Source organism: Branchiostoma floridae, chromosome 11 (assembly GCF_000003815.2).
Source record: "Branchiostoma floridae strain S238N-H82 chromosome 11, Bfl_VNyyK, whole genome shotgun sequence".
In the NCBI taxonomy this organism is placed as follows: Eukaryota; Metazoa; Chordata; class Leptocardii; order Amphioxiformes; family Branchiostomatidae; genus Branchiostoma; species Branchiostoma floridae.
In genome coordinates, this window is record NC_049989.1 from 18,871,571 (window position 1) to 18,899,368 (window position 27,798).

Consider the following 27,798-nt stretch of genomic DNA (forward strand, 5'->3'; position numbering starts at 1 on the left):
GGTGGGTACCGGTGCGATGTACCGATACAAGCCTTTTTTTTTTTTGTTGGACCGGTCCAGAAAAAAAAAGACGGACCTGAAAAATCCGTGACCAGCTTTTGGACCAAGTAGCAAATGAATAGATTATGAAACCTTAACGAGTTTCGGAGCTTACAGGTCCAATAGAATAGCAAGAGCGAAGCAGAGGAGAGTTGGTAGTCATTTTCACCAAATTTCTGCAGACAGACTTGGTCCAAAATAGAGGCAGTTAGTGTTGTCTACATAAAGATAGGATTTCAAAACGTCAGCAGACGTTAGACACTCCACCAAACAGAATCCTCTGTAGCGAAATGGATCGTTGTTTTGAGTATCGCCCATTCACAACGAATTTCATTGCCTACTTACTATATTTTGTTGTCTCCCAAATCATATCTAACCTTATATCAGTAGTCACAAACTAAATATAGAAGCCGGAAGATATACTAAAATTCCCCATGAACAGAGGTTTTGTCCATTTTGCCCAAATGAGATCGAAGACGAACGTCACTTTGTTATGGATTGTTCTCGATATAAGGATAAACGCACAGAGCTGTTCACATTACTTTCCGCTTGTTCTAAAGAATTTGCTACTCTCTGTTCGATAGATAAATTCAACTACATTCTGGAAGGCGATAACCCTCACTGTGTACAAGTAGGCAAATATATCCACGAATGTTTATACCGTAGAACTAATAGTGTTAATGACATGCCAGACCCTATATGTTGATCTATTCATACCTATAGATATCCATATATGTGTGTTTAGTTGTACTGTAAGTAGTTGTTATACATGTAGACTTTACGAAAGTCACTGTACTTTTGTCGTGTCAATAAAGATTGTTTGTTTGTTTATCATGGATGACATGTGATTCATGCAGACATACTGGGTCCCACATGACCAATTTTGTCCGAGCTCACTAAGTGGTCGGCACAACAGATCTCCATATGCAGCAGTCAGGAGGCCACAGTCCTGACACAGTACACGCCTACTTTCCAACCAGAGGCTCGGCCCCGGCTGTTTAAGACGAGTTTTAGGCGATTTTGTAGGGCTTTTGATTTTAATATCCACGAATGTTTATACCGTAGAATCAATACTGTAAATGACATGCTAGACCCTATATGTTGATTTATTCATACCTATAGATATCCATATATAATATGTGTGTTTAGTTGTACCAAGGACGTTATATCACGTCCTTGGTTGTACTGTAAGTAGTTGTTATACATGTAGACGAAAGTCGCTGTACTTTTGTCGTGTCAATAAAGATTTATTATAATAATAATGCCCCGTTGTCTTCGTGCCCGCCAGTGGCTTGTGCTGTCTCCCTGTGTGGTCGTCCCTCAGACACTAGGACAACTTCGCCAACTTGCAGAAGAGCTGACGATATATGAAGTTAAACCGAAACGACCTTGTACAACGTATAAAGAATGAGCACCCTCCATATGTCAACTTTCAGAAAACGTGCGACTCCTGTTTTTTCTCGAGTCTGAAACACTGCCTGTCAAAATAAATTCGGATCCCGGCTTTAATCGCTTTACCACGTCCATCCAAATCTCCATGGTGATCTGTGTCGTCATTGGCTATTGACCCTCTCATCATCTCACCTATGACCTTAATGCAATGCCCTTAACAAACATTCCTAATCACCATGGCGTTATTCGTCCTAGACCTTCTTATATACCATCAACTTCAACGTGCACATGAGGCAAAACCTCTATAGAACGCGCAATACAATTCAGATTGATGTAGATTCATTCATTCATTCGTCTACAGTTGTCATACAGTAAAGTTCTTCTTCGTCCCATAGCCTTTTAATCAGCTGTAGGCTGATTAATCAGTCATAGGGGCAGCACATGTTGGCTCGTTCTCATTTAAATGTCGAAATGCTGTCGCCTGACTTTACGCCTTGATATAGAGCAAATTATATACAACATCACTGGTTTCTTCATTTTTCCACAACCCATGTAATGTTTTACAAAAGATGCACCACAACATTCGTATTAATTGATGGCTTAAAAGATTATTATAGCCACGGGTGGGATTTCACACCCTAAAAAATGGCTGTCGCCTGAGAAGAAACGAAGAATTCTAATAGTAGCCAAAAATTTAACAATTCAGTTCCCAGAATGATTGTTCGGCAGGTGAAACCAGCTACCCAGGCCCTCTGCCCGATCACGTCAGATCGCTCCTGTCACTGATCTTGGAGGCTGTGTGAGGTGGTTTATGCCTGTCGCCAGATTCTGTAACAAACGTTGCCACCACTAGTACGATGGTTGCCACGGTTATATTATGCACGTATAAGACTAGAAATGGCCGTTTTTGTGACGCTGTACAATTTTTCTGGTTTTCTAAAGAAACAGGAAAGGGTTGTTGACTGTCATTTGTATCCCACCTTGCTTACAAAATGTTGTACAGAAATGACTGTAACAAACGTTACCATTGTTCGATGCTGTCTAGGCTTTCTATTGGACCTGGTGTAAAAAAGCTGGCCACTTTTCAAATGTCCCTAGGGACATTCACTTATACCTAAATGATATAGTCAATAAGTCCTTTCGAAGAAAATAGGGTTAAGTCTACTGTTGTAACGTTTGTTACCTGCCCTGTAATGCATTACCAATGGGACCGAAAATAATAAGTTGCCATTTTTGGGCTATGGTTAAAAGAGGAATTTTCCCAAACAACCAAGTAGTTTTCAGTGAAAATAAAGCCGATTTATTTTTCGACCAAAAAAATGCCATTTTCGACATTTCAATGAGAACGAGTGGTTATGCTTTTTCAATCATCATCATCATTCATCCTCTTGTGAGGTGGAGCCAGTGTACTTCTCACTATGGTGGAGCAGACGAAGTATCAATAGTAGACATAGATAATTAGGTTTTGTATATTCGAAATCAATTTCATTCCCATATTACCCTTTTGCAGAGTGAACTTTATCCTTGAGACCAAAAGTTATCTTTTCTCTGTTGTTTATAGAGACACATATGGAAACGAATGGTCAGAATATAAACAAACCAAGCAAAATGAAGCCTATCATTCTTCAAACTGACAATCGGACTGACATGTTTGAGGGAAAGCTCCGCAAGCTCAGTCATTCATTTGTTACCCGATTGCTGTCCTCAGACAACGAAATAATCTATCTGCTGGTCCGCTCGGATGGTTTCTGCCACAGTACCTTTTGGCGGCGCTATGTACATAATTCTTTCTCCATGTTGCTTTTAATCCTTGTACTGTGTTTGTTTTTATGGGCATTGGACCTGATTCAAATAAATGATGATTCAAACACCTACATACATGCCACAAAACACAATACAACCAATGTGGCTTTCATTTCAAGAAGTCTTTATTCCACACAGTTCATTCAAGGATAAAATAAATTATGCGAGCCAGATCGTATTCCACTTTCCCAACACCAGATATGTACGAAGTTAGTCTTACTTATGATAACATACAATGTAGCTGCCATGAAATGGATCTGAAAAAGGAATAGATCCTCATGCTTAAAACTAAAACAAAAGTTGCAACAATTTAAACTTTCTTCCAACTCACCGGAAAACCAACTTGTCACATTTTTGGCTCTCTCTACTCTCAAAGCAGAAGTTCGGCTCTGGATGTTTTTTAACGTGTTTGTAGGCATTTATACCGGGTTATCTATTTTGTATTAATTTCTTCATGTCCAATGGCATTAAGAAAACATTACAAAGTAGAGATCCTGATAAAAATGCCTAAATCCGTGTCAAAAACAGCCAGGGCCAAACTTCTGCTTGGAGAGTACACTCTCACTACATCCTTGCAAACAAACTGACCTACTACATGAACTTTGACCATGTGACCATTAAATGGGTCATTTTTCAACGGAGCTTTCATCTGATGAAATTTAAAGCTCCTTGGTTTTCCAAGGAAGATTTTACGGCTTAAATGAAATCTTCATCAATCTTCCAAAATCTATTTGTAATGAAGGAAGATAAACTGTCACAACGTTACTTATGAAGAAGTTTCCACACTAAAAAAGAAATCCAAAAAATAGTGGTTAGCACACACACATCTAATGACAGACATCTTGGCACACAGTAGAAAATACTCTTAGTTCTAAAAATAGAGTTTGGAATGTAGTGGTGAAGTTCATATTCAGTCATATTCAGTTCATATTCTTTTACAACAACCATATGATCGCATGTTAACTTTACGTATTACTGGCCAGAGCACATTACTGGTATGTAAAATACTGGCTGCTGTGTATGTTACCTTTATACACCTGTACTGTGTTTAAAGTTTATTGTTTACAATCAAGTGAGTTCAATGAATGAGAAGTTAACAAAATGAACATAATGTCTAAAGGAAAGAGATTGAACATTTCATGGCCTAAAACCTACTAAAAATAAGAAAAAGAGTTCGGAAGATTAACTATAGCTGCCTATACTCAGAAAACTATAAGTTAAACTTAAAACTTAACAGTGAACTTAATACTTACTACAACATCAAGAAGCTATCACCCAGAAGTTGTAAAGTTATTACAGTAAAACATGATACTGGCTCTTCCTGCATTGCAGACAACCCCAAAATTTAAAGACTTAAAGTCCACACAACTATCCTGTGATTGGCTGACTGAGGTAAGGTGCTTCGTTGTGATTGGCTGTGCCTACACAAAAATGTCCATTGACTGAGTGACTGGCCATTGTTGGGTGCTTCCATGTGATTGGCTGCACTTAAAAAAAATGTTCTGTGATTGGCTACTCTCTATAAACAATCATTCTGTGAAAGGTTGGCTGAAGTCATCAGCTTTTCTGTGATTGGTTAGTTGAAGTCACCAGCTGTTCTGTGATTGGTTGGCTGAAGTCGTCAGCTGCACTGTGGTTGGCTGAAGTCAACAGCTGTACTGTGATTTGCTACTCTCTAAACAATTGTTCTGTGACTGGCTGGCTGAAGTAATCAGCTGTTATGTGATTGGTTGGTTGAAGTTGCTGCTGTTCTGTGATTGGCTAGTTGATGTCAGCTGACCCAACGCTCTGCTGCAGGTACTCCAGGTACAGAGCCTCCTTCCTCCCCCTGACGGAATCTTGCACGTAGTCCCGGTTTTCCTGCAACACCCGCTTCTGTTTCCGTGACAACGTTGGTAGCAACCTGCGTGGGAAGGAGAATTCTCATATTAGATGGAAGAATGTACCAATTCCTGCGGAATGCATACTTTAGTTACAAATGTACTCATTGCAAAAGAAATGTACGCTTTAAAGTCGAAGAATGTCCGCTCTTGTAGAGGGATGTCAAGATTTGATTAGTTGTGGTGATAGGTCTGGCCTGCGAGTACATTGTACTAGTAAATGATAGGTTTTGGGACACTTCAAAGTGAAGCATTCTTGTTTTCAGGTGCAATGGTTTCTCAGATGTGTTCTGGGTGTAGTTATTCTCTGAATGTAAGAACACGTTATGCAGATTTTGTACAGGAAACTTACATGATTTCATGGCCTGCCAACCTTGTTCAAAACATTGGGATGCAAAACCAGAGATTTTGCAAACAAGTAAACGCTGTAATCAACTTGTTTCAAAACCTAAAAGGCTACTTTTTTTTTACCTATTTCTAATAAAACGACTCTTAACAAAGAAGCAAACAGAAGCAGCTGACCTGGACGACCACTTGGCAAGGAACAGCAGCACCAAGGTGATGAAGAACAGCGCTCCGAGGGTGTGCATGTGGTAGTCTGGTGGGATGGACTTCCAGAAACTTGCAACTGGGGCCTGTCGAAGGAAATGGAAGGCACATTTAGCATTAAAGCAAATGTCTGTAACAGTCTGTAACAGCTCTATGCTCAAAGTAACAAATACAAGCTTCATAAAGGAGACTGTACTTTGTTATCACACTCCAGAGTATCCTACTATTGGGCAAACCAGTGGTTCTCATATCAAAACCCACCCGATTGTAACATTTAATAGATATTACAGGTTTACTTATGTAAGCCTTTATTGCTCGGAGAATGACTTGAATTTTCAAGATTTATTTGGATTTTCATTTCATAGTTTGTAGTTGACTGTAGAAAAGTCACGTCAATTAAACTTCTCTACTGTTCTAGACCTAAAACAAATTATGGGTCCTTGTAGTGGTGCGTACCTAAAGCCCGGACTTGGAATTGGACCTAAAAATGTTTAGATCCAAGTCCAAAAAAAACCCTAAATGTCTGGAGCCAAGTCCGGACTTGCAAAAAGCAATCTGTCACTTATATTCCCTTTTTTGTTCTAAACCATCTAAAACCTTCCATAGACAGTGAAATTTGCACTGCTGGGAAAAGACAAAAACATTCGTGTTTACACTGGCTGTATATTTTGCATGTATTTTTTACACATTGCATTTCAATTCATGCTAACATGCAATTTTATATGCACCATCCCCCCTCCCCCTCAAAAAAAAAAAATTCTAGCGCACATAATACGCAATGATGGGTTCAGGTCCGGACTTAAAGTCCGGACCTGAACCTGAACTGCTGGACCTGAATCCGGACCTGAACCTGAATATGAGTTTAGGTACGCACCACTAGGTCCTTGTCATCCTGAACTTAAGAAGGGAAAATCTAAGTGTAAGATGTGCAAAATCTCTTGTGAGCTCTGAGAGATACAGTACTTGGCTCATATCTCGACAAGAGACAGACTCACTTCAGGCTGCTCGGTTAAAGAACAGCACTCTAGATATGTCCTACTGTTTGAAACTACTGAATCAGGGCATGTAATTTGTGCAGTTAATGTGTTGTGGGTGTCATAGCATTTTTATTTTGTGCAAAATGTCGTAAGGAATCATATGCTATTATTGTCACATTGACACTGCTAAGGTGCGAAGCCTTTCACCAATTGTAAGAGACCACAATTCCCCCAGTTGTCCTTCAAGCGCTTTATTGAATGAATCATTTCTCTCTTTCTTGCTCTCTCTCTAACCGTTAAAACAAACATACACAAACCCTCACCATGTAGACCTGTAGAGCCTCTGCCCCTGCCTGCCACGTGAAGCTTTTTTTTTTCCAAATTTCAAAAACTTTCCAATCCTCAAGTCAGAGGAATCATTAATACCGTAAATGCAGAAATTTGCAGTGGTTTTATTTTTGCGGTTTTTGCATTGCAAATTTACCACCGCAAACATTTTTCCATAAAAGTAAGACTACAGTGCATAGTGCTACCGCGAACTTAAAACCACCGTGAACAGTCCTTTTCCCGCTACTGCGAAATTAAATCCCTGCGAACTTAAATGCATTTATAGTATTTGAAAAAGACGACACAAAGCATCCCTCACCATGTAGACCTGCAGAGCCTCCGCCCCTGCCTTCCCGAGAAGGGACTTCAGCAGTTCCTGAGAAACACTGCTGGCCAGGAAGTTCACCAGGAGCACGATGGGAAGGATGAACCCAAGGAAGCCGAACAGCGCCCCCTTGCCTCTGGCTCGCAAATTGTAGGAGCTGGCAGTCCTAAAGGGAAAAAAAAAGTGAGAAACATTTATGGGTGCAACGACAAACCCCATGCTAAATCAGGCACACCCATACACACAAAAAGTCATAGGCAAGGCAAGACTTCACTCTGTTAATGGTGAAGGAATCAATTTACCCTACAGAAAATATCTACAAGAGCAAAACATACCTGTCCTCCTCCAGTTTCTTGTCGACAAGTTCGGAGATCTGTTCACAGTCCCGCTCCAGCGTGTTGAGCGTGTTCTGCACCGTCTGGTTGATCGTCTTCTCCACCTGCTTACAGATCTCATCGATCTGGTTCACACAACGACTGCTCTGTGGGACCAAAAACAAGGAGATGTTATCAATAAATTATCAAATCCAATCTTTTATTTATAGCACAGTCTGGAAGCGCAGTGTGAAGACTAGCTCCATGTGTCAGGGATCCCAGCAAAAGTAAAATCAAATAATGGATTGGATGGATCTGCTTCATGTGAGGGCATCATCTTGGTTAAAGTGCTTCACATAGAACCCACAAGTTTTTGTAGCACGACAGATTTTGAACCCAGGACCTCTAGTTTCTGGGCCCTACAGTTATGTCAGACGAGCCCACACTAAAAAATGTTGCTTCCTGATATACTTCTTCAAAATGTGAGAGAAGACTACTAACCCTAACGTTGAGCTGGGGCACATAGATAGTGGGCATGTCGAAGCCACACTTGTTCAGGCCTGGTCTCTTGCACAGTTCCTGGGTGATCTGCATCATCACCCTCTGTGGGAATACAGGCACAAAACATTGGTGAGAGACATCTACAAACAATTTGTACCAAGCATTAAAGAAAACCTGTACCCGTACCCTAACAAGTTAAAGCACTAGTGGATACAACTTTTTTCTAGACCAAAGGTAGTTTGATCCTGTCTCAAAAAATGACAATTTCAATAATCTTGTGGTTGGAAATTGAAAAAAATATACTTGTTTAGAGATTCAAATGTAAAATTTTTTAATACGAAGTCTTAACATACAATTCATCACTACTAGAAAAGACAGTTGGCTACAGTTACAACTTACAGGTCATCACCGATGCATTTTTGGTACAGGTACAGGAACACAGATGTTCAGGACTGGTCCTGACCTATACCTTAACATTTCTACAGGTACAGGTAGCAGTAAACTTGATGTTCAGATCATGGCACAAGTACATGTACATGACTGTACAAAATGTATTAGGTTCACAACCCTACTGGGTATCCTGATGCAACACATCCACAGAAACATGGATTAGAGTTACATTTGACAAGCCTACCCACCTGTCTGTCGGTTTCGGACCCCGCCTCGTCGGCCTTGCTGAGGTAGAACTTGATTCTCTCCGAGTGCTTCTCGTTGAGCCTCTCCACGATGTTTAGTGTCCGCTTGCACAGCGCCTGACCCATGGGGTCAAAGAACACGAAGATCAGGTCCGCCAAATCACCTGGGAAAGACAACATGTAAGGTTTAACTAAATAAGTTCCATTCATTAAAAATCTGGTCTTTCCTGAGAACATAACGATAGAAGCAATCTTTAAGTCCCACTACTAAAACTTACTGTAACTGTGAGCTCTTTGGTGGGACAAACTAGCAATTGGTCCTGACACAAAACCAAAGTATGAGAAATCATATTTCCTTGCCAAACCTGAATAAGACCACACCAATTTAATTCTAAAGAATGAAATTTGAAAATCAACATTAAAAGAGAGTCTTAGGGGGAAATCTACATGTATGCCTTGCTATACACACAGTTTCTAGGGTTGAATACGGAGGGAAACAAGTTTTCATCTCAACATCTCATGTCCAAGAGCCAAGCGGATAAATTGGCCTTTGTAACACAAAAACTTTCCATTGCCTGCTTTATTGCAAGTCGTCAGAAATTTGGCCCCAACTTTGTCCAAACTTACCTAGCCATAGGATTGCCTCGTCCACATCAAAGGGGTACTTCATGTCCCCGTCCACAAGCCCCGGTGTGTCGACAAACGTCACCAGGCTGAACTTAATTGTTTGGAGGTGGAGACTTCTGTGGCCAGGTACTCCATCACTCCTGTAGTACCACAAAGAAAACAAAGAGGGGGCAACTGAGACACGCTTTGTAAACAGGTATGGCAAGTTTAGTTAGACTAAGTGTTAAGCTATCTTGATCCAAACTTAATTGTTTGGAGGTGGAGACTTCTGTGGCTAGGTACTCCATCACACCTGCAGTACCACATAGAAAAAACAGAGGGGGCAACTGAGACACAGTTTGTGAACAGGTAAGGCAGTTTAAAATAAACGTTTTAGGTTAATCAAACTAAGTGTTAAGCTATCTTGATCCAAACTGAACTTTTTCTGTTTGGAGGTGGAGACTTCTGTTGCCAGGTACTCCATCAGTCCTGCAGTACCATGTAAGACCAATAGATGGGGCAACTGAGACACGCTTTCTTAACAGGTAAGGCAGGCCAAATGTAATGCACTATCTTGATATTGAGTAGAACTGCTTGTGTTTTTAGCCAAGTACACTGGGTCACCCCTACTCTTCTTGATCCTGATTTTTACATACAAAGGGTGTAATTCCTAAAGCTCACAAAATCTCTATATCTCCAATAGATCTGACTGATGATGTAAAATGTCTGTACATCTACAAATAAGGTCTGAAACACTAAGGAGTTAAATCAAGAACAGTTAAACATTATGTTAGAGACGTGATGGAATAAGCTGCACTGTGGTATTTTATGTCATACTGTACTGTACAATTCATATCTTTTCTTTAACCGGCTCTACTACAAAGTCTTTGTCTCACACATTAGACTTAAAGTTCCACGCTGAAAGATGCAGTATTCGAGGATAGTGCCCTGGAAGCACAGCTCTTCATCTGGCAGCTTTGATCAGGTAACCACAGAGCTACCGTTTGAAGAGCTACGCCTCTCAGGGTAGTCAGGCTTCCGTGCTGCGACGGTCAAGGAAATCTCGCTGCCGGATCACGGGGTTAAGGGTTTGAACCACATTCTGTCTATGGATGGTTTACCTCCATTTAACAACTAACAAAAAATTGTCAATGTTCATTCAACACCACACTCGCCTAAGATACGTTGTTACAATTCATGTAGCGTACAACTACAAACGACTGCCAACAAGCTTTTAATAAACCAATCTTGTACTACTTCTTATTTTCTGTAGTGCCTAGTGGAGACTTGAAATTACTCCCATCTGTATGTGTGAGCATGTGCAACATCCCCTTATTATACATGTATAGCCCAGCCACCAGGTTTGCAGGAATGCAGCAGCCTATTATAACCCGTCAAGCCACTTGTCCCACCTGGGGCTTGTATATATATATCTATATATAGCTATAGCACACTCCAACCAAGTCTGATGAACTCTTCAACACTAGGAAGAAAATGTTGTGTTTCCTGTTTCACTCCATTCATTTTCTGAATATTTTCTTATCTATTCCAACATGCTAGAAACATTCCTTATATCAAATACATAATTTGTATCAGTTTCCAAACTGTTCCAATATACTTTAATTCACTTTGTATTTTCGGTACCAAACTATCATGGTCTGAGAACATTTAACTTGTTCCCGGAACTAAATGTTCACGGTGAATGAATTATTTGTTATCGTTACCAAGACAAATCATTTGTTATCCGTAATGATAAGTTCATGTTACACTTACAGTCGTCACCATGAAAACCGTGAACATAAAAAGTACATTGGAAAAATCAGGAATTACAGTAGATTCATCATCTAGTTTGTAGCACTGAAGTTGATATGAAGTTTTTATGTTACCTTCCAGCTTCATGAGATCCTTGAAGTGTGGGTACAGGTGAAGGGTGGCATTGCCCTACAGGGAAAAACACAATCAAGACATTTCTTCATTCATTTGTTTGTTTGATCCTATATTTGGGCACTCATAACTTGGGGTCATGGTCCCAGTACAGAAAATTCAGGTACAGGTCTTGTTGAGGTCCAGAAGGATCAGGTGCAGATCCAGAAACTTGAAAACTTGTGAATGATTGATACTGAAAACAATGGTCCATTTTGCTAGATAGAGTATTCAACTCCCACTGGCATTTTGAAACCCTATTATCCATGTCAACAAGGACAACTGCCTCAGTAGTTTAAAGAGCAATTAACTACAGAAACTTGGTAGAAATACCCTCAACTCTTCTCTACTTTGCTCTTTTTATTTTCTTGGTCGGTGTTCAATTTCCAATAATTTTTTTAGGTCCAATTTTTTCGGACCAGTCCAATAAGAAAAAAAAAACGGTTTTGTACCAGTTCGATGTACTGGGCACCACGGCCACCACCCATTCTCATAGCAGAATACATGTATATAATTCTTATATGAACATTATCAATACACTTTTGTCCTTACCGTGAGAGATTCCCGCTTCTTGCCACTGGTGACGAAGGTGAACCCCTGGGTCTCAATGGCCACACCTGTTCTCTGTACATGTTCCTCAACATACCTGCAGGAAAACAGGAACAAACACGAAATCATACATCTACATCTATCATAAGTATTACTGGAAAAAACCCTTTCCTAAGCCATTCTTTGCTAAGCCATCACATCCATGGTTAAGTGTGGCCAGTGGTGGTGTTGAAAGTGTTGTCTGTATTGCAGAACCGGTAAACTGGCTCATGGCCTATCACAACAGGTTACTGTACTGCAGAGTACAAGTTGGATATCCAGATTTATGTCATACCTGTGATGCGAAAACGTTCGATACGGGTGTTCCGGACCGGGGCGTACGCTTCCGTATCGCACAGGTTCGAAAGGCGTATCACACAGGCATTCTTCGAGTAAATCGAATCATTTCGAGCGGGCCGAATACGGCTCGGTTCGCAATTAGAATACCTGATTCGGACGTTGGAACATTGCTGTTGCAACACTTTTTGTTCGAGGGCACCAAATTTGTTCAACTTCTGGCGCATTTCGCATCAAAACATGGGTTTTCTCTAGTGGGTATGACATAAATAAAATACGGTCCCAGCCGAAGGCCTTCGGGCGATCCGACCCGCGGTCGGGCTGATACCTCGGGTGATACGGAATACACCATGTTGTATTCTATATTTATCTATTTGATCCACTCACACCAGAAGAACCCCTACTCTTATCCTTTGTGTAATGTACTTTTCGCAAGGGCATAACGTCATGGCACGTCAAGGGATTCAAACCCAGAACCTCTGGGTGAAACACCCTACCGTTCACACCACACAACGCCACAAAAATTGAAGAGGTACATGGAAAAACAAAACAAACTTGAGTAGTTGGTTATTTACATTACATGGCCACACTTTTGACTCCATGTGACTCGCACTAGTGAAGCCAAGTAGGTGAAAGTTTAACTCTAGTCTGGCCCCAGACTGGTAAGGTTTTTGTTAACGTTGTACATTCACATCTTGACTCCATTAGAATTGAGACAGTGTTGGCATCTGTAGTCTTGCCATATCTGAACACCAGGTGGCATACGATCATCAGGTCATCTTAATTCTTATGAAGGATAGGAGAGGGTAGGGCAATACTAATGGGTGAGTGATATGGGCAAAGAGGGATGCAAGAGAATTTTTCAAACACAACTTTAGCTTTAATCACCAGGTGTATTTTGCCAGCCAGTAGGTACCCAAATTATGAGTAATGAGGCTGATTAACGTGGTCGAGGCACCTCCTCGAGCACGGGACCCCCATTTTACGTCCCTCCCGGAAGACGATTTCGTGGAAAGCTTCGTGAGGCTACAGCAATCCGGACGTCCTTGGTTGGTCTCCCATCCAAGCACTGTCCGGACCGCGCGTTGCTTAACTTCCGAGATCGAGGGATCGGGTGTACCAACGCGCCACGCGGCCGTAGCTTACATCTTAAGATGTACTAGAATACTAGTGTGAGTGTGTATTTGTGTATGTATATTGTATATGTATGTATGTAATATGTATTATGTATGTATGTATATATAATTATATATAATAAAAAACATATATAAATATATATTGATAATATACTAGTCAGGTGTTTACCAGTTGATGAAGGTGCTCTTGCCAGCAGAGTGGTTGCCGATCAGGAGAACGGTGATCTTCTTCCTGGGAGCCAGCAACTTCAAGTGCAGGTTCTCGGCAATGTCCACCAACCCTGGAGAAAACATAGAAGAAATGGTCAAAATACGTTCCCAGTATGGCAGTATATAAATACATACAGGATTCGTGAATTGTTGGCTTATAATATTGCATTGAATTTAGTCCTCTAAATGTAGGAAATTGTGAGGGTTATAAAATTTTTGTGGATGATACCCCCAGACCCTATTGCAATTCTTATGCCTGTGCCACGTGTAACACCGCTTTGCCGCGCCAAGATGCCCCCTACGCTGGGAATAGTGCTGGCAAGGATAAATCTTTTCCCTTGAAGGATTTTTTGCTGAAATGATTTTGTTCCAAATACTTTTCTCTTGAGTGATTTTTCTGGGGACCACATTGACCAGCTGCCTGTGCTAATGAAAATGATAATAATAATACATCATTCTGGTGTACTATTATATGCAGCCTGTAGCCATAGGTACCCTATTTTTGAGTAGGCTGATTTACGTGCTCGAGGCATCTCCTTGAACACGGAACCCCGTTTTATGTCCCTTCTGAAAGACGAATTTGTGAAGTCTTGGTCAGGCTTCGATCTTCATGTCTACCTTGTCCCCCCAACGACCTGGAGGGCAAGGGACTAGGTAGGTAGGTAGGTAGGTCAGGCTACAGCATCCAGACTTCCTTATTGGTCCCCCATCTAAGTACTGTCCAGACTGAACGTTGCCTAACTTCCGGAGATCGAGGGGATTGGGCGCATCAACGCGCCACAAGGCCTGCGCTAATGAAAGATGAAAGCGACCCCCCACAATAAGGTCACTCCTCCACACTTTATAATGGTGAGTGACCCCTTTAACAAGTTCCCTGACCCAGTTCATGATGGCAACACTTTAACCACCATCAATATCAATTCAGAGTCAGTAGAAAGAATCACAGCCAACGCTCTGTAAGACTAGTAAGAGTCTAATGCTTAAGATTCCAGGGACAGCAATTTTACTTTATCTCCAATAATTCGTCAGTTCCCTTTTTTTTTGAAGAAAATGATGATAGATCATTATGAAAACAGAATCTGAAGGGAAATATTGGAACAAACGTAGAGGCTAGAATATAGTTTTCCTCCCAAACTTCTGTTTTCATGAAACATTGAAAGTTTTACTGGATTTTTCCTTTAGAATGTTAACTCAAAGAGCAAAAAGAAATAAATTTCTTTTTTTCAAAATTACGCTACTATGCCAGTATCCTAAATAGTCTGTGATAGTTTGTAAAACACACAAAACTAACGCCAATTTGGACATTTTCAACCTGAACTTGAAGAAATTTACATTATCCTGCAAAGCTGCAAACCTATTTACCTTTGCCAGAAGGTTATGTTTTGAGTATGTTTGTCTGTCTGCGTGTTAACAGCATTACTTTCAAGAGAAGTCTTGTTTTTATCAATTGAATGATTGCAGATGTTTTTTTTCGAACCCTGCTGACCAATTTTCCAAATGCCTTCTGCAGTCATCTCCCCCAATCCTGTCACAGTCATCTAACTGACGTGTCAACCAAAATATCACTCTCAGTTGCCCTTTTCAAAACCTCTGATCCATTGTAATTTTGAAGACATCGCTCTAAAAATATCTCTTTCGCATTGAAGTAGAAATTCTGAAAAGGCCTTCTATACTATTCATGTATACAAATTTTCTGGAATGCAAGAATTGTGCTCAATGGAAAATGGATAAAAAGACTTGGATATTGATTTAAATCGTAAGAGGTCATACTATCATTTCCTGGTAATATATTAGATGAAATTCAAATTACAATAATAGTATAACTTAAATACAGCTTTTTTTAATTGGCAAACACATAAATGTTTGTTAAATGGTTGTTTCCAAATAACATTTTTGCAAACTTATGGCTAGAGACTCTGGAAGTGTCAAGGTCTGGCTATTGCTATAGGCAAATATTGTCATTATGTAACGTTACTGGGTTTAGGGTAATGGCTTCATATTAAGATGTTGGACAATTCATCTACCACTGTATACGAAAAAGAAGTCAAATCCATTAATTAATTAGCTTAAGTAGAAGTACATAACTAATGTGTGAGTAGTACTATCCAGTCTTTGATTATACGCCTCTTTATTCATTATGGCTGGAGGATATGACATATTTCTCCCCCCTCCCCCCTGCATAATGGACTGTTCCACATAGCAACAGTGTGAGGACGGGTTTACGGAAAAGGCTGGGCTGTCTACCTGGGCTGTCTACCTGGGCTGTCTACCTTGGCTGGCTATCACGTCAGGCTACTTGGACCTACGAAAGCCCATTGGGACAAAAGCTGTTTTAGCAGTATGGGTTGTTTGTGCTCAATGAAGAAGCTGTGTGTGAAGGAACTGTATGTGAAGGAGCTGTGTTTGAAGGAGCGGTGTGTGAAGGGACTCTGTGTGAAGCAATTGTGTGTGTTACATAACCCAGAGGTTCTGGGTTCAAATCAGTTGATATGCCACTGTTAAGTATAGGCCGAGCAGCTAACTAGCTATTCACGGAGAGGACACAGTGAGCTCTCAACACGTTGGCTCACGCTCCAGAACTGACCACGGTGGGTCGGTCTCGTTTATTCGCGTAAGAGGATCTATAGTACAGACCAGATGGACCAGTGCGCCCCATGGTGACACCACCGATCTTGCGCCCTTTGGAAGGGCTACTATCACGACTTATCGGGCTGATTGGATTAGTCTTAAGACTGCTGGCTAGTTGATCAAAGGCATCCGGGAGCCGTTCTTTAGTGGCTGTCAGGGTCCAGGCTTCTGCGCCATACATTAGGATCGACAATTGAATTGTGAAGAGCTTAAATAAGCGTTGCTAAATTGCAAGGTTCTGGAACAGCTGCCATTCGGTGCTAACTCGGGTGACCTCAGTACGACAGCAATTACCCCAGGTGTGGCCATATGACTTTAAGTTTTGAACCACTTACACAATTGGAAGGAAGGACCCCTAGTCTTTTCCGTAAGTGTGGTGGGTTCTTTACCCTATCTGAGGGAGGGCCCTTACCGAAGCTAGGTTTCTCTACCCTAGTAAAGGGAGGAAAGTCGTGTTAAGAGCCCTTCCCAAGCGCACAAGATCGGTGGCATATCAATTTATTCCAACCCAGAACCCCTGGGTTTTGTAACATACACGGCTCCTTCAAACACAGCTCCTTCACGAACAGCTCCTCCACACACTGCCACTTCACACAGCTTATTCACATAATAACACACAGTTCCTTCACACACAGCTTCTTCATTGAGCACAAACAACCCATACTGCTAAAACAGCTTTTGTCCCAATGGGCTTTCGTAGGTCCAAGTAGCCTGACGTGATACCCAGCCCAGGTAGACAGCCCAGGTAGACAGCCCAGGTAGACAGCCCAGCCTTTTCCGTAAACCCGTGTGAGGACTGCCCTGATTGCCCATGTGCATGTTAATTCAGTGATAAATCATCCATGCCTCCCCCAACCCGTCATGTCATGCTGTCTGACACCCTCACATCCCTCTCAGGTGGATTCCATCAGAAACATGTTTTAACTTTAAGTGAGTTTATCATTATGTATAGAAATATATTTGTAATGTATATAATTTTCGGTGTAATGTATCACACAATTCAAGGCTGCAAAGTTGAACAAATAAATCATTCTGAAATTCAGGAAAAAAACCCAGAAACATTGGAAAATGAAATCTGCATCAAAATCATTATTTTTCTCTACCAACTATAAATTGACTATTGAGCTATTTTCAGGTTGTCATGATTATAATAAATGTTATATGTGTAACTTATAATCCCCCAAGACACTATTCATTTATCTACTAATTTAGATCTATCATCTCTTGTTGTCTGACAGTCACGCACCAATCTGAGGTTACATTCTACCAGACATCAAACCATTATTTGTTCCCTACAAGCTGTAAATTGAGCTGTTTTCTGGTGGTCATAATTATAATAAACATTACGTGTAACTTATAATCCCCCAAGCCACCATTATGTCTTGTTGTCTGACAATTACCCATCAATCTGAGGTTATGTTCTATTAAAGGACAGACACATAATAAAAAATATAAACCTGCAGCAGAGAAGTTTTCTTACATTAATTTAAAATTAAATGGAGGTTTATTTTTATCAATCTTTTACTTTCCAAGCAGTCATGATCATTATATGTTAACTTGTAATCCATCCAGCCACCCTCTCTTGTCGAGTAATATATCATATATTATGACTGGGTAGATGCCATCAGACAAATTATAAAAAGAAAAAACCCTGCAGCAAAGTTACTCATTTTTCTATTGATTTTTTTCAACCAAATTTTCGGAAATCATTAGCAATTTACAATGTAGTGTGTACGTCATAATCAGTTAAGCCACTATAATGTCTTGGAGACACCCATCCATCGATCTAAGACATAGAAGAAGAAAATGTTCAGCAAATTAGATTTTACCTTTCCGACTTTTGCCCTGCACATAACCTACATCACAGATCAAACTTTCATGTTGTCATAAGTCAATGGTGAGTCACAAGTGCAGCTAAACTTTGTTTTGAAGTTTTCTCACAACTGCTTTAAGCATTGTCAAAGTTACGCCAAAAATAGTTACTCAAGCAACTGGATATGGTTTTGAAACGGTCAGACGTTTCGGAAAGAATCCACTTTCCTTCGTCAGTGACACTGAAGTGATCTGCAAGAAACAGGTCTTTTATACTCTAACTATGAATGAAGACAATTTCAGATGTCCAATAGGAAAGGTTGTAAGACAATTCAGACTGAAGACAATTAGGATTCCAAAGAAAACAAAGCTAAGCCAAAGTCAAGCTGAAGACAATTTGGATTTCAAAGGACATCAAGGCTAAGACACAGTTAATGCAAATGAGTCAATTAGCTCCTGTTGTTTTAGTTACAGGAGCTAAAAGTTTTGTTGGCGGGGGGGGGGGGGGGAGTGCTATGTCCCAAGTGCCGGAAAGTTCCATACGTAGCCCCCCTTTTCTGTTGAGTGTGGGATTGTATATTCTCTCATATATGGCCTCTCTAACTCCCCGTTCAAACCAGCGGGCTTCGCGGTCTAGGATGTCGGTAGATTGGAGGTTGAAGGAATGTCCTTGGTTGTGTTGTAGGTGGTTGAAAATAGCAGAAGAGTTGCCGTTGGCCTTCGGTTTGCAATGTTCTTGGTATCTTGCTTTTAGTGGACGACTAGTCTCACCAATGTATGTGTTGTTACAGTTGGGTTCCTCGCATTTGAGTCTGTAGATTACATTGGCCTTAGTACCTTTCTGTGGTTTGTCTTTTGGATGTACCAGTTTGTGTCGGAGGGTTGAGTGAGGTTTGAAGTTAGTGGCGATGTTGAAGTTTTGGAAGATCCGTCTGAGTTTTTCCGAAACTCCTTGGACATAGGGGATGGTAATGTTGGCTTTCTTTCTGTCGGTCAATGGTTTGCACTTGGCTGTTTTCTTTGAGTGGTCCGAGGGTTTGAGGGCTTTGTTGAAGGTCCAGTTTTGGTAGCCACATTTGTTCAATGCACTTCGGAGGTGTTTGTGTTCCTCTGTTTTGGCTTTGCCAGAGGAAACAATGCTGTCTGCCCGGTGATACAAGGTTTTAATCACTGCCAGTTTGTGTTCCAAAGGGTGGTGAGAGTCAAAGGCCAGATATTGGTCAGTGTGCGTCGGTTTCCTGTACACTAAACTTTTGTAACTAAAACAACAGGAGCTAATTGACTCATTTGCATTAACTGTGTCTTAGCCTTGATATCCTTTGAAATCCAAATTGTCTTCAGCTTGACTTTGGCTTAGCTTTGTTTTCTTTGGAATCCAAATTGTCTTCAGTCTGAATTGTCTTACAACCTTTCCTATTGGACATCTGAAATTGTCTTCATTCATAGTTAGAGTATAAAAGACCTGTTTCTTGCAGATCACTTCAGTGTCACTGACGAAGGAAAGTGGATTCTTTCCGAAACGTCTGACCGTTTCAAAACCATATCCAGTTGCTTGAGTAACTATTTTTGGCGTATCTTATTACCTGGATGTCTAACCTACATCGACGCCATTGTCAAAGTTTTTTTTAGCTGATCAACTTTTTTTCTGACTCTGTGAAAGTATTATACAATTACAAGCAGTTATAATACACAAACAAAGGCATGACATACAGTTTGTTTACTAATGTCTTAGAATATTCCAAGGTCAAAGAAGACATGAAAGAGCAAAAATGAAAAATCTATTGTTTGGTACGTTATGTTCTGTGCATTAAGTCATTTGTTAAGCCTTCCTGACTAACTTTTTTTGGTCAAACTTAATTTTATTTACACACTTGCATCAGTTTTTGGGTTCCAAGAGAACATCATCCATAAAATCAAATCAACATGGCCTTCTGGATCACATACAGCAAATGGGAATAATTTAGAACTCTACATGTAGTGGGAAAAATTGTTATGATGGGCTTTTATAACTGACCATCCACTGGAACACCTGATGTCTTGTCACTTCTAGTAACAAGTGAAACCTTTCTTCATCGGAATAAAAGGAAATCAATTTCAAACCCATTTCCTTAAATGTGACTGTTCCTCACGTTACAGGTACCTAGTGATAATCATTTAGTGGAACGTGTCTATCAGTATCGTTTGTATGAAGATGACGTCCTGATTGAAAGAATATTAAGTATTACGATTGCAAAATATTGCAAAACTTATCTGAATTGGTAGATAGGTCTGTCATTTTGAAAGAAAGTTGAACAGTGATTTCCAACACAAAATTTGGTCTTTCACAAATTTTCCAACATCCGATTCCAATTCCAGTCTTTGCCAAGATAACTCATCTACCACTAATGGATTCTGTGTTTTTATGCTGGAAGTTAGTGGAAGTTATATTTCAACTTTGCTTCTGAATTAGGAAACTAGAGCATAATGAATCTAAAATTGACAAGGTTACAAGTTTTTTTTAAATTTAAATTAAAGTGCAATGTATGAACTAGATGCTTGTACTAGACCCTAAAATAAAAGAATAGGAGATTTTCTATAATAGGTGATCTATATAGTATATGTACATGTATTTAATAATTTGTACTTACAACATGTAGTTAGGCAGTGCAACATAATAAGTATGGTACCTGGTACAGTATCAAGGTTTCCTAGAAGTCAGATAAGTGTTTTGCGTATCGTTTTACCTCTGGTAGAAGATTATGAAGATTGATATCATTTTCACGTGGTCATTCCATACCTAATTTCCGCCACAAATCTATTGTACAACAAGAGATAACGATAACATGTCAACGTCACAATGCAAGGGAACCCAATACATAATCTTACACGTAATTAGTTGGCAAGGACGCCGCCCCCTTTTACCCCATATTGACGTCAATCTCACAATCTCGAAATTCGTCCCAATACCTGGGTATTATTGCCCACTCACCCACCCACACACAAGGACAATGCATGATGTTCACACGTTTATCATTACATGATCTTGCTGGCTTGATTGCCTTGCTGAATATTCGGTCACGGTTAGGGCTGGGTATCGGTACAGCGTACCGGTACAAAACCGTTTTTTCTTGTTGGACCGGTCCAGAAAAACCGGACCTGAAAAAATTAGGTGGACCGGATGTTGGACCGATTAGAAAATTAACATATTGTTTGATCAGATATTCACACTTTTTGGCGCTTGCAGGTGGAAGAAAATAACAAGAGTGAAGTAGAGTAGAGTTTATAGTAATTTCTACCAAGTTTTACAGCCAAACGTGCATGTGCAGTTAGCGTTGTAGGATTTTAAAACGCAAGTGTAAGTCTAATACTCCACCAAACAGATGTCTTTGTAGTGAAATGGACCATTGGTATAAGTCATACTGAATCAGGTCCAGGTTTAGGTCTGGACCTGGACCTGATCCTCTGGACCTGAACCGGACCTGGACCTGAATTTTCTGTACCGGTACCCAGCCCTAGTCACGGTTGCTGCAATGGGCTAGCCTCTGTCTGTATGAGACAGGCGGAAAGTCTGATGAAGATGTAATGTATGCAGCACTTAAGAAGACATCAAAACTTATCTCCAAAAGTATCACAAAAACGATCATACTGTAAATGCAGAAATGTTCGTGGTAGTTTTATGTTCACCGTTTTCGTGGCGGCGACTTCACCGCAAATTTAAAACCACCGCGAACATTTTTTCCATGGCAGTAAGAGACTACAGTGCATGGTGCTAAGGTGAACTTAAAACCACCGCGAAAGTCCTTTTTCCCACTTCCAAGTATCAAAAAATTATTGGTAACGTTTTACCCATTAGTAGCTTTGGCATTGATTTCTTTTTTGCTTAGATATTTCCGTGACATTGGCAACATTGCATGACGAAATGACATCATCTCATAATTCTTGGAGATTACACGTAATACCATGTAGACAGGAAGTCATTAAACTCCCCTGTATAAATCATATGTTTGATCTAATTAAGATTGGTCATTGTGCAATATCAGGGCTTGGTACAGTTTTTAGTATATATTATTATTATGTAAAATTCAATATTAACTTGCACCAGAAAAATTACTGTCCTCTCCTCCTCAAATACAGACAGAAGAAACTCAGGAGCTAGTACAATACGGCTGGATACCAGGCTAGCTTAGGGTTAGAAGCTGGTATATATCAACTTGATCAAGAAACACATGCGTAGCTCCAATTTTACATGTATTTACTTGCAAATACAGGTGGCAACGTTATATTTGTATTACCAGCACTGCAGATTACATTGCAAGTAGGTCACAAAGGACTTTGTTTGCCTATGTACAGTGGGGTGACCATTCTCTTACATAACTGCAACCATCTTAAACCCTCAGGAGGAAATCTTTTAATCTTTAAAAACTTTAAAGAAAAAAATTTGGACCATCTTGTGAAATTCAATGATTTAGCTTTGTCAATCATATTCTTGGAACAGGTGCCGAATTCCTGCTAAAATTTTGGCCGAGTCTATCCAAGCCTGGTACTCGACTTGTATGTCTGATCCTGCTATTTAACCATGCTGACCTACATTTTACTGATTACTCGTCGTGAAATCCTCGTGTCGGACTAATGAACATGAAGTATTGCCCTGATTAAGGACTAACAGCCATTCTATAGATACATGATATCAATCTCTACACGCAGGCAGCCATGCAGCTCCCGAAAATATTATTTTCATTACATGCAAAAGGGGAGGTTTGGGGGTGGACATTCACCGTCATATTATGAGATTGCGAACGTATCACCTTTGTATTGTAACCTTTCCAATCAGAGCTCTAGACCGTGTGATATTGGTGAGGCAAAGCCATGCTATTTACTTAGTTCCCAGACCAAATCTTTTTAAAAGGCTTGGATGAAATCAGACAGAGGGCTTATAAGAAAACTTCAGTCTATATACACTCCGGAAAATTTGTGTAGATAAAGGAGGTAGAGACATCAAATGAATTTTTTTTATCTCTCTTTCAGATTCTGTCTTTCTGTTGACCTTCCAATTCGCTATCATTACTTTCAAATCCAAGAACAGAAACATTGAATTGGACTGGCCCCATATATTACCATGCTTCGATGAAAATATATGTATAGAGGTGACCGAGAATATTCTGCCAGGTGTATAAATACTTTCCAGGGCTCGAAATTCAGGTGCACTGGTGCACCCAGGGATTAGTGGTGCACCCAGCTTAAAAAATTGGGTGCACCACTTAGATTTAAGTACAACCTAATGGCAAAACTTAGCTACAAGCTATTGAATTCTTTAACAAGTACCATGACAGAATTTTTTATCATCTTTCTAACACTTAGATGTCAATACTTTGATATCTTTACGTACATAAATCTAAGAATATATTTGTGAGCACCCTGTGCACCCACAGAAAATAACTGGGTGCACAGCTTCAATTTTGGGTGCACCTCACTGGGTGCACATGCACCCAGTATTTCGAGCCCTGCGTTCCCATGGAACTGCCCTAAACATACTTCCAAGAACAGAAAACTTGAATTGGACTGGCCTCACATATTACCATGCTTCGATGATAATACATGCATAGGGGATGAACAAGGAGAATGGTCTACCAGGGGTGCAAATACTTTCCCGTAGATATACAAATGGAAAACGTGGCTCTAAACATACTTCCACTACCCCAAACGTTAATTTCAAACATACTGTATATAATACATACACAAGGTGTATGTTGAGGAAAAATGCTGATCATGTGAATGATTGAACACCAACTTTTTCACCAAGTTATTCTCATCAACAAAATAGCACTGCACTCATCTATTCTTAAGTATAGTGCCGAAAATATGCATGAACATGTACGTTGCACAATGCACAAAGATGTAATTTGGGCGGGCGGATTGGGCCTCCAACATCCATGTAACAGCTTAAATCCTTAATCCATACACGTACGTCACACGGAAACCACAAGGGGTCCATCATTCAGGCTATGTGCAACGGTTTGATAAAAGGTTTATAATAGAGAGTCTCATGTTTTGATTGATAATTCTGATTGTGATTTTTCAATTTTGCTGCTGTTGTAAGTAAAGTTAAGTAAGTGTAAGATTTTGCCTGGGTTAAAAATTAGCATAAACATAATAATCAGTACAAAATTTAATGTGATTTGCACATATTCTATTACCCTCTCTACTAAATATTACTTGTGGTAAAACTCGTTTTAAAGAAATCAAAAAAGATAAGTAAGCAAATGGAGGTCTTTGAAATTATATTGATCCAGATTGATAACATTGATTGTATTATTTATCAATCACTAGTATGATCGATATAATCAATACATAGAGTCTAGAATTTGAAATGATACCTTACATTATGCAGCTTATCATTGAACAGATTTTACCCCAGTAACAATGTCATGATTGTAACGTCTGAAGGATTTTACAATTACTGGGGCAACAGCTGGACACAGGCCCTACTGTTGGAGGCAGCACCAAAGCTATTAGTTGTTTCTTGGTCTTGCTCACTGGAAAGTATACTAGTATCCAATGCCAAACCAAACCAAATCATGATAGTTAATTTACCATTCGTGTGTATTCGTCCTTGCTTGTAGACTCCATTATCAGCAATGCTGCCTGTGAGTCTGTGTAATTTATTTGTCACATCTCCGAATAAATAAACAGATAAACCATGATAGTTCAATGTGCATTTACAGAAGTGTCCTTCATCGTCAGTTCTTGATTCTATTCATTACTTAATATTAAAGAGTACTATTCTGCTTAGACTCATATTGTCATTCCCAATATCGACAATCTGCTCTAACAGAAAGGCAATAATCAAGTGAATCATAATTTTTTTAAAGTAAAAATAAGTAAAACGAGCAATTCTATATGCCAGAGAATCTCTCATTTGCCCTTCAAGTCTTACTTCACAGCCTTTTTTTTTAAATTCTTCATTGTTCTTTACACTATTACTGCACTAAAACTTTTCTTCTTACAAAAATACAATTTTACACTATTAGTATTACACTATTACAGCACTAAAAGTTTTCTTTCTTATAAAAATACCATTAAGAGTTTCAGAAAAACAACTAATCCGATCCAGACAGAGGAATTCCTAATGTCTAAACCTTCATAACTGGAACAATGGTGTGATTTGTGTCGGGGCCTGCACGCCAGCCTCGCAATCCTAATGTTATTATAGCCCCATGAATTGTCTGGACGAGAGGAAGTCGAATCGGGCAAATTCAATTTCATTGGTATCAACGTTGTGAGGAGACTACGCTGGCATTACTTTGGGATCGGGTTTTAACATGCAGCGAAAGTGCTGTTGGAAAAGATACCCAAAGTTGCCTGTAATTACGCAGCAATCAGACAGAAGGAATTCTCCCTGCATTATCTAATAAGTACACCCAAGCCGTGCAAGCCAAGCTTCCTAGAATTTCTAGTGCCGGGATTGCGAGTTCTAAGCGCGGAGGTTTAAGTTAGCTGTCAGAGTGACCAGTTGCAGACGTGCGTTGGGTGTGGTCAAAATGACTGGAATTTTGCAGCGCACACTCTTCAATAAAATAAAACATTCTAGACTTCGAAAGCCCTCCAAACGCTGCTCTTAGTTAATATTCATAAATGTTCCCTTTTTAGTGAAAACAATTTCTGGAATGAAATGTTTGTATTCCACCTTTTGTTAATGCTAAAAAAAACACCTAGTCACGTTGACCTGACTACTTCCTTAGTACAGTCTATGGGAGGTAGGGATAGAATGACTATGCAAATTTTGTACTACTTCTTCTTTTGTTATACAATGACGGGTGATTGACAAGGGGCAATAAGGGATGAAAAGCGTCAGGATCTTATTACGTTCAAAAGTTTATATAAACTTCATTTGTAAGATCGTCAACATTGAGGTAAAAAACACAGGTAATTTGAGATTATATCTTGTCCTGTCACAGCACTTTTTAATATATTGTCTGAAACAGTTTTTCTGTTAGGTTTTCAGTTACCTAATACTAATAGTCATTATCATTACCCTTTAGACCTTAGATCACCTGGACCTTAGATGAAATGATTTCTCAGCAGTTTGCTCTTTTTTGCATACAATGACTGATAGTATTCAAACAATTATAGTCAAACAGACAACTTCTTCATGCATATGTAGACATTGAAGATATTGCAAAGTGAGGAATAGATTTTCAAAGTTTGGAATATAACTATCACATAACAATTCTTCAATGTTTATTATGCAAGGGAATGCCTCAAATCTAAAGTTCTGAAGTTTGTTTTTATATAATTGGATAAATCCTGTATTTTTCTCATGACTACTTATCTACATAGGTCCATATAGTTTTAGTTTATCTTACACTTTGCCACAGTAAATACCTTGGGATATTTTCCCAGAGTTTGGACTCTTTCGTTAGTAAAAATTTAATACCTGATTGCCAAATGTGTATTGTACAATGCCTCCTTAGCATAAACTGCAGAGGGTGCAAAACTGCACCACAATGCAAAGTTTTAACACTCCTGCATTAATTAGCATTAACAATAGGCAAACAAAGTTTCAAAGTTCACATGATGACATAACAGTGCACAAAATCACAATGCAATCTACCCACTGCTAACACAAGGAAAATGATCAGAGGTGCACAACTGCCTGACAATATTATGCAACACTGACACACAAATCTTGCAGTTGGTGCAACAGTGCATCAGCTGACTCCCCTGCACCCTGCATATGCAAACTGTGACGTCAGTGTTGCTATTGTCCTGCTGCAATCTGGCACCAGGCTGTGAAGGGAACTGCCCTCTAGGTCAGAGTATCAACTACACCCCGCAAACTGCGGAAAAATCACTGACAATCGCACAAAAGCGGTACCACTATACCGGGTAGCTCTTTCGGTACATTAATTGCAATGCTGCCACATTTTGTGATATTATTTTACAACGATTTTTGACGGGATGTGGTTGAGACTATAAGCGATCAGCAGCCGGTACGCAAATTTGAGCAGACTGGCCGTCTGACAGGTTTGCATACCATTGTCATGGAAGCAAGACGGCAGGCAGGGGAAATTTTCAATCCCTCGATCCGCCATGGTTCGGGGGAAAATTAACCCCCGTCCGAGACATTCGATGACGAAAATCGATCTGCAGATTTTCTCAATGCCTGCGCCACAGCTTTCTTTAACTATCACGTCATCCGCCCTAAAATTGGGTTAGCGCGCTTTCTCGGAAAGACGGAGGAAACTGAGGAAAGTAGCTGCAAGGGAAAATTTTTGAGGAGAAGTAGGAAAAAAATTCCGCCCAGTTGGGAGTAAAATCAGGGCAGGGGCTGTGGCGAGCCGACCGGGCTGTCAGCTGACAGCCGGCGGAATCCCATCCGCAACGGACGGACGTGGACAATTCCCATGGCACTGCGGGCAAAATTTACAGCCAAAACCCAACTTTACCACAACCAAACGGCAGAAATGCTCAAAATGATCGCCAAATGGGTGATCCAGAAAAAAAATCTGAGCGGATTTGGGGAGGGAAGGGTCGCGCCGAGGGGAGGTATTTTACCGGGCGGGGTGCCGGCTACGTGGCAGAAAGGCATAAATTTGCAGACGATATTTGGGGTGACATAATTGCGGAACTTTTTTGCGGCTTGCGAAGAAGGGATGGACTCGGGCGTTCCCCACCTTTCTCGCCATCGGTGTAGAGGGAGTGACACTCCCGAAGGATGCGCTCGTTGACCGTGGTGGTGGCGGCATCGACGGGGTTTGCCGTAGCCCGCTGGCGCACCTTGCCTGACATTGTAGAGACGGGAGGCTGAGAGGGAGTCCGCCCGGCGAGCCGGCTAAAGGTGACAACATGGCGGATGTCTTACGCAATCGGAGGGCAC

At 40.3% G+C, this 27,798-nt stretch overlaps 1 protein-coding gene across 1 annotated transcript; it reads right to left on the bottom strand.

Annotated features, from left to right (window-relative positions):
• Positions 1 to 3,337: 3,337 nt before the first annotated feature.
• LOC118426623 lies at positions 3,338 to 27,787 on the bottom strand. The gene is made up of 12 exons (XM_035836126.1): positions 27,596 to 27,787; positions 13,462 to 13,573; positions 11,824 to 11,917; positions 11,235 to 11,289; positions 9,619 to 9,661; positions 9,370 to 9,467; positions 8,746 to 8,906; positions 8,108 to 8,209; positions 7,628 to 7,773; positions 7,287 to 7,458; positions 5,637 to 5,749; positions 3,338 to 5,137 (listed from the first exon to the last, which is right to left on the bottom strand). The coding sequence occupies exons 1-12, from the start codon at positions 27,708 to 27,710 to the stop codon at positions 4,996 to 4,998; spliced, it is 1,353 nt and encodes a 450-aa protein (XP_035692019.1). The 5' UTR covers positions 27,711 to 27,787; the 3' UTR covers positions 3,338 to 4,995.
• Between the last annotated feature and the right edge of the window lie 11 nt (positions 27,788 to 27,798).